This window comes from Centrocercus urophasianus, unplaced genomic scaffold, assembly GCF_019232065.1.
Source record: "Centrocercus urophasianus isolate 14NV4802_14NV808 unplaced genomic scaffold, USGS_Curo_1.0 seq_20, whole genome shotgun sequence".
Classification (NCBI taxonomy): domain Eukaryota; kingdom Metazoa; phylum Chordata; class Aves; order Galliformes; family Phasianidae; genus Centrocercus; species Centrocercus urophasianus.
The window spans coordinates 18664868-18684103 of NW_024884756.1; the positions used below are offsets into that span (position 1 = coordinate 18664868).

A 19236-nucleotide genomic window follows, 5' to 3' on the forward strand; every position below is an offset into this window, starting at 1 on the left:
GGCATTTCTTACTGCCTTGTGCTTTAGCATCTCTTACCCTTCAGTATCCACAGCAGACAGCAAATATTTGAATGTATTTAGCTAATGTCTGTAGCAAAGATCTGCTCTGCAGTACAGAACTGTTGAGAAGGCCAATGAAGCTATGGTAGCCTGGGCCCAGCTGGGTGGTACAATTGCTAATTAAGCTGCTCTTCTCAGTGAGGTAACTATTTTTAGGTGACTAATACATATTGGGAGTTATGTATTATACAGACATACTTGCTAACAGAAGGTACTCACAGTATACAAAAGTTGTATTGCTCCTGCCCGTTCTTGGTTGCCATCTCCTGCCATTTTGTAGCTGTGTGCAATTGAAACCAGTTGATTGTAAATTCCTTTAGTACCTGCGTGAAGGGACTAAGGTGCAGTCAGAGTGACATGTCTGAGCAGAGGGAAGAATGTTTAGGCAGGAAGGAGGAGAGGGAGGAAGAGAAAAGCTGCTTATTGGTGAAAATAAGCATTGTGAACTGGATGCAGTGCCAGCTTGAGAGCTAGTTTGTAGGAGGAGTGAGGATCACTTGCCTTTTCAACTGCTACTTCACATAATTCAGCTACAGGTTAGTAAGAATCTTTCAGGATCTTCCTGCAGAAGGACTTTTGGCACTGCATTATCCCATTTAGAAGATCTCTAAGTCAAGAATAAAAGATTAACTTTCTCCTGGGACCCCATTACTGAGAGCAAGAGAATCAGGTAAGCGCTTTCTCGTTATACAGAAAGTTAATTTATAACAGCTACAAAAGCCTGATGAAGTTATACTTTAAATGTTTAACAACTTGAAAGCTCCTAGTTAAATTGCCACAGCTTTATTAAAGAAGGCTTGAGGTGTAATTTTCAACTGTGATAAATTCACTAAAGCCTAAGGGACACATAGACTTATTTTGCTGTATCAATGAAATGGCCAACTCCTCATTTACTAATTCCGTCAAAATCTCAAGATTGATCTGACATTTTTTATCCCACCACTCTAGAAAGAGCTAGCCAATCTGAAGTTTTGGGAGCCCTCTGTTGAGATTCTTTAAGGCAGAAGCGCAAAACTCTGTAGCCCAACACACTACAGCTGCTCAGAAAATGCCTATTCTACTGCCATATCAACAGTTTAACTTATGAAGTTATAGGTAAAATGAAACTAACTGCATTTATTCAGTTTTCCCATCATGCTTAGTTTTAGTAATATTTCAGTAGTTTCAGAAAAAAATGAGAGATGGTTCAGACAGGAAGCTGGTCCCTTTCCCTGAAGCACTGTGGTTGCAGGCTGAATTAATAGGAAGCTCCAAGAAGACAAGTGAGCTTGTTTTCATCTTATGCATCTACATGCTGTATAAAAGAATACTGCAGAACTGTTAGTTGTCATTCTACACATGTGGTTGTCAATGCTAATACTGGTTCCAAGAATCTTTGTCAGTACCACAAAGTGCAGACCCTCACATAGCATGAAATGTGTCTACTTGTAATTCCTCTCTTAAAACTGCTCACATTGTCAATAGGGGCAAACATTGCTGCAATAGCCAGATTGCTATGTATAGAGCATCTCCTACTGCTGGCCAGGATAGACAGACAGAAGGACAGCTAGACCAACCTTCTAGCGCTTTGTATGTTACATTCTACTAGGGAATAACCAAGCACTGAAGAGCAAACTGAATGTAGGAGAAATCTTTGCCAGAGCTGTCTTTTAGTTCTTCATTGTTTGTTTCCAGTCCCATTAGCTTAGTCATACTTGCTTAAATTTTAAAGACTCGTAATTATAGATAAGGTTGGTTTCAAGCCACATGCTGTGAGAGAAGAGTTCAGAGAATCATTAAAGACAACAATGGCAGTTATGTAAAGCAGAGCACTCTTCAGACTGTTAAAAACTTTTTAAATGTCAAAGTAGTCTTAGAAGGCTTTTAAGAAAGAATGTCCCTGAAATTTGTATCATGTGAACTCCCAAGGGACAAATAAAATTTGCCTTGTTTTCCTAATTAAATAAGATTATTTACATCCCACTACTAACTGGAAGTTCAAAGCAATACCATGCTAACATCTTCTAAGCTGTACTGCTATCAGATCACACACACAGCCCTCATTACCTATTTTATAGCCTTACGCTGCATGCATACTCAGTATTGTAAGGATGATATTGCTTAGAGGTTGGGCAGTGAAAGTAAATACATGCAACAGTAGGTGACAAATAGTGAACAAAAAGGGAAAAAAGGGAAAGCATGTGGCTTTCCATTTATAGAATGCCAGTTCTACGTAATAAATTTACATTTAGCATATTAGTAACTTCTGTGCATAAGCCAAGCTTACTCTTCAATCCCATTTTCATGATTTTCAGAAGCAGTAACTGATTCTGATGTGTGACTCTTGAAATGACAGAATTAAACTAATTTACACTTGCAATACAGGAGCATGAACAACATTCTTGAGGGAGTATGCTGAGCTAGTTTAGTGATTGACAGCTTTCTATATTTGTTGCTCTATGTAGACATGCAGCACTACAATATTTACTACATCAAACGCATGTATTTTCAACATCAAAAGTGTAATCATTATCATTCATGATTTATATGATCATTTTTAAAAGTAAAAATTTCAAAAGTCACAGTAATGCAACAATATATTCTACAGAGTCTAATTGGAACAAATTTTCTTTTATTTTTTTTTTGCATCTGGCTTAAGCAGAAGCTGTTAGCTTGGGAAGCGCAAGAAGACAGACCTATAGAAATCTTCCTGATAACTGCATTGGTTTTTTTCGCAGTGCTTGGGGACAGTTGTACAGTTGCAGGTGGTGTAATACTGTCACTCCATTAGCTAGCAGTTTAGCACACATCTACATGTTAAAAAATTAAATATTGTGTACCACTATATACCACTGAGGCCCAAAGCACCATCTAGTTGGCAATGGACAGAACAAAAAGGTGACCAAGTAGCTGAATAAAGCTAGCCAATTATACTTTACTTTAAGAAAACCATACTGCAGCATCCTTCATTGCAATGCTTCTAGGAATAAAGTCAGCAACTACTTAATATTTCTGAGCTGCCAAAACCATTCTTGAACGCACTGATTTGGGATATACAGACTACTTACCAGGAGCACATCAAAGGTGCAGCGGCATCCCCCTTGGTTAACATGAGTTAAAACTGCCTTTGTGGAGGGCTCTTGAACAGTTCATATCCTTGCACTTGCAACCATTTGGAAACCTTATCTAATTACATTTCTTATCAGTTGTCCTCATTAACGTGTGGACACAGTATGGAACCAAGGCGACTACAGTCAGAGGCATAGCTGCACTCTTACAAAAAGAGAGAATGTAGAACAAATACTCAGTGTGAGTAGGTATCTTAACAAAATTATACAGCTGTAGTGTAGCTAAAGAAACAGCTATACACAATACGCGGAAACTTATCTTACAGCTGTTTTTACCCTTGCAGCTGGTGATGAACATTTCTGAATTAATACCAATACCTAAGCCAAAGAACGCACCTAAATTTCTCACCAGTCCAGCAAAGGGAGTTGTGTCGATGTTTATCCAGTCTGGATTGGCACACCATTTCTTGGCCTTTGGGACAGACCACAGCAAGTCAATATCAAGAAGCTTGAGGACTAGGTAAAAACCAAGGGCAAAGATGAAAAGAAACAAGTTTGTCTTGATGTACATTCTCAAGCTTGCTGTCTGAATAGCAGGAGTGTGCTCAAATGCTTCTGCCACAACAATTCCTGTGGATAAGAAAGTCAGTGTTACAGGGAACAACACACTAATGTTGAGGAAGTACTTCTTACAGTGCCCCTGTAGGAGTTGGCTTTTGAAGACAGAATATACATATGTATCCACATGCATTTATAGAAATACACATAGATACAAATGTATTCACATACACACAATTTACCACTTCTGTGGTAGATGGAAAGACTTTTCTCTCAAAACTGCTAGGTTTGGAAAAGAAATGTTAAATGCCAAGCACCAGGTGTTGTTTTTTTTTTTCCTATAGAAGACATGCGTTAGGCCAGACTGCATCATCCACATGACAACCTTTGCAAAACTAGAGGTAAACTTGAACATTCCTTTTCTAGAAGAAAATTTCAAAGACTGGCACAGCAATGCAGATTTCAACAGCAGCTCTTACACAGGTTGTGACTACAAAGACAGCAGACACATACTGCCTTACACAGTTTGCAAATTTCACAATGAGACTGTTATCTTCCAGAGACTGCAGAGTACCACGACAAATGCACGTTGAGTAGCATTACTCAAAATCTCTTGCCTTTTCTCATATTTCAGAATTTTCGGATTTTGCATATGTGAAGGAAAGAAAAATTAGCAACATTACCAGCAAATACTCCAAGAATAACTTGATGAGGGAAATGTGTTGCTATGAATACTCTTGAGATGCACACACTGATCTGGATAATCCAAAAAATAGTCCAGAGTAATGACCGTGTCAGTCTAGGAGGAAGAAGAAAGACGCTTAAAAATGCTGATATTTCATCTCATAATTTACATCAGGTGCATTTGTGTCAGGCTCATATTTTAACCAAGCAGAGATTTACAAGTAGAGAAGTTTAGAATCATAGGATTAAAGACTGGAAGTCAGTACTAAAATACTAGCAAGAGTAGTTAGTTAACTTGCAGCCACATCCAGGGCTGCAAGAATTGACTTCAGTAGTTTCAGATTTTTGACACTATCATATTTTAGTGATGAAAGGCAAGTTAAATTAGAACTATTGCTTTGAACATTTTTAGCATCATAAAGGCACATTCAAACACAAAATATCATTAATTTAGTTTAATACAGGGACAGCCTTGCCAAACTTGGAAAGCACAGACACCAAAGTTTACGTTACAGGGCTTCCCCATCGTGCTGAAGAGCTAGCAGTGTGTGTTTGCTTTCAAATAGGGTAAGACTACCATGGAAGCAGTAAATTTACTCAGTATTAAAAAGAAGAAAAAAATCCAACATGTAAAGAATTGACAGAATTTAACATTTCTGACACTAAAGACCTGATGCAGTCTTTAATAGGAGGCTGATTCAGGGAGATCGTGATGTAATGTGTGTAAGTTATTAAATACTGACCTATAGAAATGCATAACTTTTCTTAATATTCTTTGTCTTCAGTTGAAGTACATTGCAGTGTTTTGCTTTTGTTTGTGGTTTTTTTTTTTCTTTTTTTTTTTTTAAACAAACTGGATAAAACCTACTATGAATATTTGGTTAGAATAAGTCCGTTAAAAGCATAACATGATAACAGAAATCAGTAAGAGTTACCATAATGGAAAGATACTGACCTGTGAAGGGTAACTGCTGATTTCTCTTTCCACCTCACTGTGTAGCTAAGTGCTGCTGTTACCATTACATACCAGACGCAGGAAGATCCCATGGCATGTCCAGATGGGCTCCCTAATAAAAACAAAAAGGAAAAGTTTAAGCTTAGAAATGATGACTGTAACAGGCATACAGAAAATGTCTACTGGCAGTTATTCAGGCATCTGATGATTCAGGAAAAACCAAAGGCAGAAAGAATATTAATTACTTTTCAAGTTTGTTTTCTCAATATAATTTTTTTAGCAGATTGATCTATTTCTAATCTAGAATATTTGCCAGTAATCAAGCAGGTAACAGATTACCCATTCTGTACCAGCATGAGCCAGTATCTTGATCAGAAAGCATAGCATTTTTCCATCACTTGGATTGTGGTTAAAAAATAGAGCATTTATTTGCTAGTGGAATACTAATGTCTTTACAAAATTGTCATATTTTTACAGTACTCAATATTATTTTTCCCCAAAGAGTCACTGCAATATAAAGAACATGAGATAACAAGTTCAAGTAATATTTATCTTTTTCTGCAGCAACACACTTACATGGAACGTGCCAAACTGCTGTATTTCTTTCATATACATCAAGTTATGGCATACCTGAGCTAGTTGAAGACACCTGTGTAAATCTGAGTAGCCAGTGGCCTAATTCAACAAATATTCATGCTGGAACTTGAACTGTTACCTTGCTGTTATGAACACTGGAACTCCTCCCAGGGTTGCAGCATATACTCTAGAAATTAAGTATCCATAGGCTACTTCATATTTTTAATACCATACAAAATCATCTTAAGTCACATCCTCTACTTACCCCCATAGCCACCATACATATTAAATGTTTCAGTGCAATCTCCAACATTTCTTACCTGGTCCAGTTTCACATGTTATAGGAAACTGTTCAAGGCATGGGCTTGACTGATTGGGATAAATCATTGTTTCATGCACCCACCAGTAGGGACGATGGCCAAATAAAATCCTAACAGAAAATAAAATAAAATAAAATAAAATGAAGAAGAAATGCAATAAAAAGATTTTTATCTAAGAACACCTCAGCAAAGCATGATCAATAACATTACAGCGAACACAAAAGACTATACTGGCAAAATTGTTGTATAACAGTGCTATAGGTTCTTGTCCTAGCAAAATTTCATTTCAGACTTCCATTAAAAATTTTCATCGTGAAACCGTATTTTAAATTATGGGGAAAAGTCTACCCCTACACCATCCACAGAACACTTTCCAAACTTGAGGAACATATGCTAACCATATAGAAACCATAGAGATAGCAAATTTTAGAATAAATACAACTTCTTACCATTTAAATATCAGGTTGAACCAATCACCAATGACTGCCACCCATATCATTTTAGTACCAACCACTTGGTTGAGCTGAAACCAAAGAGGAAAATAAAATGAGAATATATTCCGAGGATCTCCAACATGTGACATAAAATTAAGGAAATCCTGATAAGCCCTGTAGTCTCTCTGTAAATGCTGAATGATAAGCACTCCATTGCTATGAAGGAGATCCATGATTAAACTGATTGAACTGTATTTGAAATATAATAAAGTTCTTTTAATCTTAAGTCTCTACTGAGGGAGAATGAGAACCATAGAAGGGAGCTATTAAAAAGTGAGAGAGAAGGTGATTAACGTTGCCTTTATATTGTATCGGTGTGGCGTGCCCAGCCATTCCTGAAACACGTGGCTCCGAATCTCTGTTAGCACTGGAAAGCTGGTCTGTTTGCAAATTTTAATTGGAGGAAAGTAACCGAAGTACATGCTGATCAGCAGCAAATTGTGGGGAAAGTTTTGTGGAAACACAATGTGTGACTTATGCAATCCTTTGTATGAACAGTTGGAACATGTTTGCTTGAATTTTTTCACAGCTCATTTCTCTGCAGGATGGACATTAGTAATGTGTATACTTCATTAAGTGTTGCCTGTATAAAGAATACACAGCGATTGGCCCTTGCAGAACTGTCATTAAAACTGTACATCACAGTTTGAAGTAGAATTTGGCTACCATACTGCACCTAATACGTTGCACAGCTCATTTTTAATCAAAGTAAAAAGCAACAAGCATCCATACATTAACGATTTTGTTGGACACCAGATTCATTTTTTAAAAGGCAATTTTCTCAGAGCAGTGAAAATAATTATTTCCTTGATGAGGGAGGCCATGTTAACCCCCGTGCTGCAGATGATGCTTAGCCTCCATACCACCTCCTTCAGTATTGCCGTTCACACACCTTGTTTATGACACAAGTGCTACACACCTGTGCCACAGGGAGCTGAACCTGCCCTATTGCAGCCCTCGGCCTGCTCCCCAGCCCAGCAGAAATGCTCCACACTGCCTCACAATCCAGTGTACTTCCAAGAGAAGCACTTGGGTCCACCATGATGAACAGCCAAAAGGAGACCACTGAGATCCTGCCAGACAGTCTGATTTTAAATACACGGAACAAATAATACAGTAGCACACATCAGACCAATCAACATTAGTATTACTAAATTTAGCATAGGTAAAGATCATGCTCATTTATAAGGTGACTGCATGACAAATGCTCTTCCCCAGCGATAACATGGATACCAAGCATCTGATGATAGCATCATCTCATATGCAAACTGTACGCAGCATGTAATTCTGTGCATTCATTGAGCATCTTCACTGCTTTAAGGCTAACCCACACAAGCTGTGAGGCAGATAGTCACTGCTCCCCTGGTTTTGCTGCGAGGACAATGAAGCTCAACAGGGCTTTATGATGATGTCAGGGAAGTCACACGGAATCATTAAGTAGATTCAACAAACAAGGCATGATCACTAAATGGACTTAGAAGACCTCTCTTCCTGACACAGACTCACCTTTACTTAGCCATTAATAGTTTGCTTTTAGAAACATTTTACCAGATGTAAAACCTATACCACTTTGCTACCAGTTGCACTGAGCCACATAGAAACCCATAAGTTTAAAAAAGAGAATGAAAATTATATGAAATGTACAGAAAAGTACTTTTCTGTACATTGACTAAATTATTCACTTGATTTCAAGGAAAACTCTCTGAAAAACAAAATTCCAAGATATTTCAATACAAGTATTTCCTAGCCTGATCACTGCAAATATATGGGAGGGTTTGTTTCTTCTTAACCCTATGGCTTACAGCTCGTCAGGGTGTCAGAGAAGGGAATGCCATGCAAGTAACCTGGTGAGAACTAACGTTCTGACCTCTCCCAGATCCTTCCCAAGAAATGATCAGTTCAGAAACATCTTTTTCAAATAACTTTTTACAAGTTATCACTAGAGGAAATGCCTTTTCACTGCAAATTTAAAGCATCTCACCTTTAAAGGTAAGTAGGACTTGCAACAACATCAACAATCACTCTTTTGTACAGGCGTGGGTGTAGCACATAAAAAATACAGAGAAACTGAGGTTTCACCTGTTTTTCAGTCTAGTTCATATAGAATAACTAGCTTTAAGTATAAATCTAACAGCAACTGTCATGAGGTAAGTCTAAAAAAATATTGTTCTGTTAAGAACAATGTTTTGCACTAAGTTCCAATCAAGATACAGTTTAGCATTCTCAGGAGAGACCAAGCAATAAAATAGTTCACCTTCCAGTTTCTCTGGAATGCCATCATTACATAATGTATCAGAAGAATGGCTTCTCTGACACGAGACATGCAAGACCTTTCCATTAACTTTTTGCGTGCTTTTACTACTTCTGGATGCCACTTGGATACAAAAATACACCAGGACAGAACCCTTCTGCTCAGGCAGAACCCTACCTCCTCCGCTCAGATCTGCTCAGGCGCTCCTTTGGCTCTCCAGATGCTCCATTGACACAGAGCCTGAAGGAGCTTGTCTTAGCAGCCTCACTTCAGTGAGGTACCCTCCTCAGGTACAAATGCTAGAGCCCTGACATCCATTTTCACTGTAAATATTTTGCTGCTGATTCATATGTTGATAATTATCTTTCTGCTTAGATAGAAAGACAACCCATTACAGTTACTGAATACACCATTATGCTGTTAACAGTTAACAGCAAACATATAGATAAACTTTAGTTTTCTCCTACATTCCTTCTGACTGTTTCAGCAGCTCCTACATTCAGATCTAGGATATACAGGAGATATCATGTTTATAAAAGTATTTTATAGACATTATAATTTATAAGCATTTTTTGTTTCCAAAAAAAAACCAACCCAAAAAGTCCACATCTGAGAAACAAAAAGCAGGAGGGGTTGGGAAGAGGTAAGCAGATTTCTGTGAGATAGACAGCTCAGGTGATGTTTTTGTGGTGCCTGGAAGCTCTCATGATCCTGCCTTGTCCAGCAGGCATGGACAGCTGATGCGTGGGTCACTGCTGACCTGCACGTGGCATCTAGCAACCCACAAAGGACTGAGATATCCAAGGCTTTCTTAGTTCCTGCAACCAGCAGAGACAAGACAGAGAAACACCTATTGAAATACTGCATTTAACAACAACTTTGAACTCCAGCAATAAAGAGCTACTTCCTCAGTAGGCTTTTCTTTCCTGTTCTGTGTAATGCTCCCAGTCTTTTGAATCGCTTGAGATAATACATAAAATAGAACTATTTGCTGTATTTTAGCAAGTGGAAATGCAAGGAAAACTAGTGATCTGCATAGAAAGGAAAAAAATAATTCAAAACATGTTCTGACATCAAAGCTTTTGACATGAAAAACCCTTTAAAATCATTTCTGCTCACATAAAAAGATTGCAACTTGCTTCATTTTTCCAAGATATGGAAAAACAGAGATAATCAAAGATGTTCTATATTATTGGTAATAACACAGAAACAAAATCACGTTGATGAACCACAGGAGAATGAACAAAATGTTTACAGCTACTTTACACCTACACATGAGAGCAAACATTACATAACCAATGTCAGACGTTGCAAAGCAAATGTTTGCAAGGGAAAGAAAAGCCGTCAAAGCAAACATCTTCTAAATCACTGTTAATGGGAGCCTATGTACTGGGCCTAAATTTCTGCTCCATTATGTTTAGTTAATTGAACAATAACATTAATTTCCACGTCAGTGTTTTCATTGGCACTGGACCAGCTACAAGGATTAACCAGAAAACCCTCCATACAACAGTGGACAGCTATTTTCTTGGGTATGGATATTCTCCAAATGGAGCCACGAAGAAGATGCATGTTAATTTCAGATTACAGAACAGAAGAGTCTTTCAAGAAGCTCTTACTGCTCTTTCACATTTCATGCCCTCAAGCACTCCTTGTTGGACCAAGGACCCATGCTGCCCTGGTGAACAGGGCCGGACTAACCAGTGGAGAGTTAGCAAAAGCTAGCACAAACTACTTTCTCCTGGTTCTGATCTGATCTTAATCTGATCTTTCCTAGCTACTGCAATTCTTCTTTCCTTGGTATAAACTATTATATTGTTGGAACTCCATTTCCAACAATAACTGCCAGACTTTAATACTGTACATATTCCTGTTTGCTTCTACATGTAATGATGTAAATGATACAAACAAAACACAGAATACAGTTCTGGCATGTTCCTGAAACAGTCAAAGCTAAGGGATGTTATTATAATTTCAAGTATGAGAAAGTACGTTTTTGGTACCACAAGCAATCAAGAGTTTAAGAGCGAGTAAAAAGTGTAACTTTGCCTTCAGGTTTCATAAACTGAAGGAAGCCATGGAGTCTGGACCCATTAGGGCAACAACCTCCACTATAATTTTTTGTTCCCTTTCCAATAAGATCACTCTGCCTTATTTATTGCTATTCTCTAGCCTCTGAAACTAACCCTATCAACATTAGCCCACTGAGATTAGAGGCCTGCCATGCTGAGTCTGCTTACAAGCACCAGCTCCTCAATTTTATGTACCCGGAGCAGTTTCCATCCAAGCTGCAGCAGCTTCTTGACCTTGCGCTGGAACTCTCACCTAACCTTGTCTTCAGCACCACAATATCAGGTAAGGACTTGCAGCTAGCAATACAATAAAGCTACAGACTTTTGTTTGGAGAAGCATGTCCCTCAGCTTGGTTGCAAGCATCTGTCACCTGCTGTTGCCATCACCACAAGTTTAACCACATTTCACACACATACACCCAAAAAGAACTAAAAAGTACAGAAAGGGGGAAATCACAATTGCATTGCCTACAGCAAATCTCACAGAGATGCAAACAGGGTAAATCACTGTCAAAACTTTCTTCCATGCATTACTGCATGGCTTGAGTACATCAAACATTTAGAAAATAACACATCTGAGAACAAATTCCTGGTCCAGAGTTAGGTTGGGTTAGTTTTTGATGGAATCAGACTGTCAAAAGACATTAGAGGTTAGCGTTTGTTTAGATTAGTTGAATTTGTATTTGCTTAACAACTAGATTTAGGAAAATAGCATATTCAGACAGTTAGGAGCCCAAAGAAGAAAGGCAGTTGTATCAGGGGCGACATTTAAATGTTATACTGACCGTTTTCACTCAGTTCACTCAGGTCTAAGGTTGGGTTGGGAAAAGAACAGAATCACAGAAGGCTTGGGTTGGAAGAGACCTCAAAGATCACCTAGTTCCAGCCCCCTGCTGTGGGCAGGGTTGCCAACCAGTAAATGCAGCATGAGGCACTAGATAAGGGTGCCAAGGGCCACAACCAACCTGGCCCTGAAGAACAGCAATGGTCCTACTTTAAAAAGCCATATGCTGTGCCCAAATCAATACATGGCTCGCTACTCGTAATAACCAGCCCAACCCTAGTGCATACAAGCCTCAAGAAGATAGGGAACACTAGTCTAATGTTACTTTTGGTGCTGCTGGTGCTAGGAAACTGGAGAACAGGTGTCCAAGTTGACTGAGACAGAAACACAACGGGGTTTATCCACCAGCAGTAACTCTGTCCAAGAATAACACAACCAACAGTGCCTTCAGCTGAGATTGCGCTTAGTGCTTCAGGGAGGGAAGAGTAACGGCTTCAGATAGCAATCCTCAAAACATAAATATTTACATTATTTTGAGAGCATACAAACGGCACTAAATTAAGTAAAAAGCAGGAATTCATTAGCCACGGCTACAAGCTGATCACTAAGAAAGTCCCACAACAAACAAAGGCTGGTACCAGGGTCACAAGCAGTGCTCAGCCAGAGCCCAGAGGGAGCACTGGCACTGGAAAGTGGGCTGTGGTGTCAGTGGGCACTGGCGGTGCCAAAACGTGACTGAGCACAGGCAGCACTAAGGACTCTGCTTCTGCTACCAAGGACTGCGCAGTCCTCGGTCTGTCTCTCTTTAGGTAACAGACGAGTAACTCCCCACCTACGGGATAACCTGGGTTTGGAGAATTAAAAAGTGACTGGGGTACCAGCAAACACCAGCGGGCTGCCCAAGCATGTTCTCGGAACTCTCTAACTGGATACCGAACGAGTTCTGGCTTCGGCGGCGCATAAAGGTGCCGTCCTGTTCCACTGCTGACACTGACTTCGCTAGCCACTGCCCCGCAAGTGGGCGTGTGTAAGCACTGCAAGGGGCGAGCCCCACACGGTTTGGCACCGCGAGCCCCCAGCTCGAACCCGCAGCAACATCACAGCCACCCGTTCGGCAGCCCCCGCCTCCACAGGCTCTCATCAGCGGTTGGCGAAGAGAGCACGGGGACCGCCCCCGCCTCACGAAAACTCCCAGAGCGCCCCGCGGCCGCCAGCAGGAAGGACGCCGGGCCAATCGACTGCGCGCTTGTTGCGGAGCGGCGCGCGGCGAGCGCGCAGCCGTTAGAGAGGCGGGAAGGCGCCCGAGGTTTGAAAGCTGCGGGTGCGGCCGCTGCCAGCAGCTCCGCGCGGGGGGCGCCCGGCTTGAGCCTCAGGAGCGCGGCGGCAGCAGTACCGCGGGAACTGCCGGTACTGTTCCGCGCGGAGCCTTCTGGCCACGATAGCCGCCGCTGCGGCGGCAAAGGAAACCTAGCTACCGCCGTCACTGGTTGGTGACGGAGACGACGTAAAGGAAAAGGTTATTGGCAACTCACGCGGGACCCTGGAGCTCTCCCGTTAACGTTGGGTACAGTTGCTACGGTTGGCTTGCGTCTCGGCACAGTGTTTGCTTATGCGTTGAAGCATCATGTCTGCTGTAAAGACAGAAGATGAAATAACAGTCGTTGAGCGGGAAATGAAAGAATTTTGGACTGAATTAAAAAGCGTTTATGGCACCGAACAGATCAATCAGACTTTAGCACTGAGAGACTCGTGCAAGGAGTCCATACAGGTGCTGTCAGGTAAGAACGCCTGCGTTCATGGCGTCTCGTGTTCTCCGCGTTACTGTCAGAGTTCATCAGGTAACTGCAGTCTCTTCCCTACAGAGAGATGGGCCAAGAAGCTAAAAGAAGGGGACCTGATGATTGATAAAATTCAGGAGTACAGAAATGGTACAGTATGGTGTTTTACTTATTGTCTCACTTTTCTGAAATTGAGTACAGCTGGATGACATACTTCAAGTTTTAAAAGGTAACTTGCAAAGTCACAGTGAAGATAGAATCAAAGCCAGTTGCATTCAGACACGGGGTGTGAACTGCAAGTCAGGAGCTATTTGCTGCAGAACTTAATTGCTCATTCAGAAAAGATAAAGGCTGATTAAAAGTTTTCTATACGGTGTTTTCATTGCTGAAGGATGAACAGGGGATTACACTTAAAACCAGAAAGTAGAGTTAAATATTATGAGGCTACTTGTGCCTCTTAATAAAATGCAGTTGATGGTCTAGGAGTATTAGTTCAAAATATTGTAACTGAATTTCAGAATCTCAGAAAAAAATAGTTGCAACGTAATATCAGTGAGTGTTTCCTTACCTTAGGGGTAAACAGAAACCTTAGGGGTTTCTGTTGAGTAATTTATCTGTGAAGATCCATCATCCTCATGTTTTGAAGATGTAACCAGTTCTGGCACCAGAAACCTTCTCTATGTCACTGAAGCATCAGAGGAGCTTGCTTCTCTGTTGCTTTTTTTCTGAACAACTTTGACTTTATGACGATGTTTGATATTCTCAGTCATGCTGACTTTTCTATCCGGCTGAGGTAGCATGCATTTCACTAGATTTTATTCAAATAAATAATCACAAACTATATAGATAATTACTAAATAGTGGAGACCTACTTAATCAGCCGTAAATGTTCATATTTTCTTGTCTCCTGTCAGAGATTCTCCAGCAGAACAAACACATATCAGAAAATGAAATACGTTTGACGGAAATAAAATCTAATCTAAACCACGAAGAGGAGCAAAAGAAGGAGTTGACTGACAGTATACAAAAGCTTAAAGAAGAATTGATGAAGAAAAAGGAAAGTAAGTAGAGTTTCTTAATCAGAGGAGGAATTGTTTTCAGTGCTAGCACTTGACTTTTCTGCTGTTCACAGTGTTGATGTGTTTTGCTAACCTTTACTTTCATATTTTTGGCGGTTTTTAAAATTCTAGTAATATCATCTAAAAACAAAGCCACTAAGGAGAGAGTGGAACGACTGTGCAAATCTAAAGAGCTGTTTGAAGAGCGGCTTGGATTGGAAATACGCAGAATTCATAGTAAGTTATGTTAGTTTCTTTGTTTTCCAAATGCTCTGATATAATCTGGTTAACACTGGATTATGCAGAGAAGTTGCAGCTGGCACAACTGAAGAATTGCCTGAAATATGCTTCTTTGGGCTTCTCTAGTGGGTTATACTGAGTCATTTTCCTTTCTTTCATTACATTTGTATACACCACTTATCACTGACAATGTGCACTGATTGATTAGCAGGCATAGTCTGGGCCTGTGTCTGTGTCACTGTCACAGTTGCTTTTGTTATGTAAGAGCAGTTTGAATATCTTTGTAAAGATAAAGTAAAGCTAAGGAAGCAATGTTTAGTAACTGCCAACTCCAAGTAAGCCTCTCAAAAGACAAAAGGTGGTATATTAAAATACATTTGTCTTGCAAAGAGACTTGGTTTATTGAATTTGCAAGTATTCTAACTGTATCTTAATACTATGTTTTGATTCATCACTTAGGCTCTCCATCCAAAGTTAGTGGTGTTAATGAGTTGTTTGTTTGCTTTAGATGAGCAGTTACAGTTTATATTCAGACATATTGACCACAAAGATCCCGACAAGCCGTATGTGTTTACCCTTTCCATAAATGAACAGGGAGATTATGAAGGTATGTGAATTTTAAGTTCTTAAATTTGAGGACAGAATTTGATGTGTATATATGAACAAAGGGAGAAACAACTATAAGTACAGTTTACTTGTAACTTTTATCTTCTAACTTAAGAGTGAAAAAAATGCAGCACTAATATGTTCTTAATGAAGTTACCCTGGCTTATAAAGAAAACTGCTTACCTGCACTGTCCTTCATTTGTGAAGTTGCTGTTTACTTTGTATCAAGCAAAGCAGGAGGGAGATGCGGGGACAGGTGGATGCAGCAGTCTTTCTGTGCCTCTGGGTACAGACGGAATAGACTTCATTTTTCATTAATTTAAGTCCAAACTGTGTGGAAGTGAAGAGGTTATCACTTGCTGGGCTACATCAGTTTTCAATATGCCCACCTGCAGAGCAACAAAAATGTTTAGGAATGCATTTCAGTCTTTGAGGTAGGATGCAAATTGCTACAATTGAAACAGGAGCACAGCACCAAGCAGGAGGTCTGGAAATAAATAAAAAAAAATAATAGAAATTGTGTGTTCATTGGAAGCTTTGTCTTCACTGAAAGAAAATAATTTAATAGATTCCTCAAAAATAATAATAAGGGAAGGTAAAACAGAACACAGTCTGCAATCTATATAATTCACAAGTCTGGAAAAAGCACATATACTTTTAATAAAAGTGATCTAATTTTTCTAATCTTTCTTGTTTTAGTGACTTCGTGTACTCCTCCTCTGGATTGTATATCAGAGTTCCAGCTGAAAGTGAGAGAAACTAACAATTTTTCTGCATTTATTGCCAACATCAGAAAAGCCTTCACAGCTTTGTCTTTTAAACAGTCTACTTAAAATTAACTTATAATTGCTTCTAGCTATAAAGCACTTTTATTTTTCCTTCCTGTGCTGTGAAAACATGTATTTATCCATGTCTTACTCTAATTCTCTAATTTCTAAATAAAGAAAAATAATTAAAGCAGTATTTTAGTCCACTGTGATAACAGAACATTTTAGATCATTTTTGGAACAACATTATAATCAACTGCTTCCTTAACTAAGTGTTTTCAGACTTCTAAATACGGATATGAAGCAAACAGCTAAGTTTTCATTTAAGAGGTTTACAAAAGATGAGTAATGTATTATTTCTGTTTGCTTTCTGAGATTGTCATCCCAAAAGGAAAGTGGAAACCAAATGAGCAGAGGGTGTGAGGTGGGCAGTCATAACAAAAGTCCCAAGCAAACAAAAAACATTTGTGCTAGCTGTTACTATTAACAAAAAACAACGTTTTCTGAAACAGAAAGTTATACTTTCAGTTGGGTTAGTAGACCAGCCAGTATTTTTTTTTAAAGGCATTCCACTAGCTCTGTAATTCTTACTTGTCTTCTCTCATAGGAACTGTGACTACTGTATTACTCATGTGTTGCTGGTACTCTTCCTACCACCTTTCTCATATAGAATCCCTCATCCTCCATGTTACAAATTCCTATCTCTTCGACTTCTCACTAACTGTGTCATCCCTCTAATTCAGAATGCCTGAATTCATTTTCAGGCATGTTCCTACCATTCTGCATCTGCCTGTGCCAAGCAATTCTTAGCTGCACTGGTAAGAAATATTTAAGAGCTCTTGAGCGCAAGCAAAAAGGCACTGTGCAGCCACCTTACTGCCATGCTTTCAAATAGAACTTTCCCACTAGGAGCTTACATATTGCTTAGGTGCACTCTGAAGCATGTCATCTTCACAGGGTGAAAAAAAATCACTGAAAAAGGTTCTAACAAAGACAAGCACTCAGACTTACTGCTGTTTTCCTTCCATCTGCCATCATTTCTTCTTTTCATGTTCATTCCAGGCATGAGTAGTTTGTTTATGGCTTCTAATAAAATTACTTTGCCAAGATTGCTCTGTACAGAACATAAAATAAATGATAAATAATTCCTAGGCATGTAAATTCCAGTGCAATATCGGCTAGAAGAGATGTGCCTGGTTGTAAATATTCTGTGCGTACCCCTAAAGCAAGCACTACAGTTTAAAATGTTTATTGTGTGTAATTTAAACCTTTGCAACTCCTTTTGGAATTTGAATAATGAATGTTTGTATTTTCCAAGGCAAATTAGATGTAGATTTTGCTTCCTCTAGAAAAAAGCTAGGCATTCCAAAGGTGGGTAAAGGCTAGAAAGGAATTATATGCAGTATATTTGTTATTATGAAACACAAAGTAGTGTGTGTCACACTTGTGACATCTCAAACAGCCTACATGCTAGTTGAATATTTGTCATAAATGCTTAAAAGTTTTGTGCCTTTAGCAATTGCACTTAAAAATCTTCACACACTGGAATGTGTCAATTTGGAATTTCATGTTTGTTATGAAGTTGCACAAGACATCTTTATCCAATAATAGTAGGGCCAACTAGGAATAATAATATATATTGACTCAATAAATGTGATTATTGGGACCCCAGAATACTGAATAGCACACAGACTGAAGTGTCTTAAAGAGCTTATGGGACTAGCTCTTGAGCTTAAAAGCAAAATGCAGCTCAGAGACTATGACACAGTCGTCCATCTCCCTCCAGCTGGGAGTGTTCTATCTTTTAGTAGGATCACGGCTATCTTGATCGGAGAGAATTCTATTTTTGCCAAAGTCAGAAAAGGGTTATTTTTTTTTATAAATTTAAAATAAATAATTTGCACGGCCCTGAATATTGTCTTCTCTTTCAAATTATCTACCTATATTCAGCTACTGAGGCTCAAGCTGAAATTCACTGACCAGCTACTACTACTGACTACAGAGAAAACTGCTAGTACTCATCAGCAAGTATGCTCAGAGCATCATCAAATTTATCTCATAACAATGCAAAAAATCTAGGAAAAAGTATTGGATTTAAGATATATTAACTGTGAATCACTGTAAATTTGAGGGCAGAATTTGAGACAAAATGAATAAGTATTAGCTACACTCATGATAACTAAGAAGGACACAGAAGTTATGCTGTGCTTCCATCATGTTTCAATTGTTTATATTACTTACTATCTTCCCTGATGCTTCAGTAAACTTTATGAATTTATTCAATACCCTGAAATTGTCTAAATTAGTCTCACTTATAATTCTCTAAAATCACTATGCACTCATTTGTGAGTGATTTAAATTCCTGCTGAACTTGACATAACAAATCTATGCATACATAAGCCATTTAGTCCCACAGGCAGATTACAGTATATGTTCTATCCTTATGAATAAACTATACAAAATAAGTTATTGTAATACTCTCTTACCTTGTTGAAAGAAAGAGTTGCAACCCAATTATATATTATGCTTTACTGCTGAAACAGGATTTTATGGCTGAAATATTTTGGGAAACAGCTTTGATTGCCAGACAGTGAGAATTTGTTCTTCTTATTATCTCTAATCAATCTAAAAATTATCCACAAAAAGCACTTCAGAATCTTGAGCTTTATAAGCTCAAGATGTTCCAAGCAAGTTGTTCCAGATGAAGCCTGGCTTCCCACAGATCTGTTTTTGTCCTGAAACAGTGCAATTTCTCTTCACAGCAATATCTCATCTTTTCTTTACACTCTTCCTAGTGAATGTGAGCTTGCCCCAGTCCTCAGTTATGTTATTTTGTTGTCTCGTTGGCTGCTGATAATCAGTAGTAGGATAACAGTTGTGCTCTGCTCACCCTTCCTTCAGTGTGGGGCATGGATCTGTGGCTCTCCCCTTTACCTGGCTGCTGATTTCTAATGCAGCTATTGGTGTTTCAACACTATTTGATATG

General features: G+C 39.1%; 2 protein-coding genes across 2 annotated transcripts; one reads left to right on the forward strand and one right to left on the reverse strand.

Moving 5' to 3' along the window:
• Window positions 1-3060: 3060 nt before the first annotated feature.
• Window positions 3061-6867, reverse strand: G6PC2 (glucose-6-phosphatase catalytic subunit 2). Its single transcript, XM_042821958.1, has 5 exons — window positions 6650-6867; window positions 6201-6310; window positions 5305-5416; window positions 4349-4464; window positions 3061-3737 (listed from the first exon to the last, which is right to left on the reverse strand). Exons 1-5 carry the CDS (start codon window positions 6865-6867, stop codon window positions 3226-3228), a joined length of 1068 nt encoding a protein of 355 aa, XP_042677892.1. The 3' UTR covers window positions 3061-3225.
• A 6288-nt stretch (window positions 6868-13155) lies between these two features.
• On the forward strand, window positions 13156-16425 carry SPC25 (SPC25 component of NDC80 kinetochore complex). The gene is made up of 6 exons (XM_042822381.1): window positions 13156-13579; window positions 13664-13729; window positions 14494-14640; window positions 14770-14874; window positions 15386-15484; window positions 16183-16425. The coding sequence occupies exons 1-6, from the start codon at window positions 13426-13428 to the stop codon at window positions 16314-16316; spliced, it is 705 nt and encodes a 234-aa protein (XP_042678315.1). The 5' UTR covers window positions 13156-13425; the 3' UTR covers window positions 16317-16425.
• Window positions 16426-19236: the final 2811 nt, after the last annotated feature.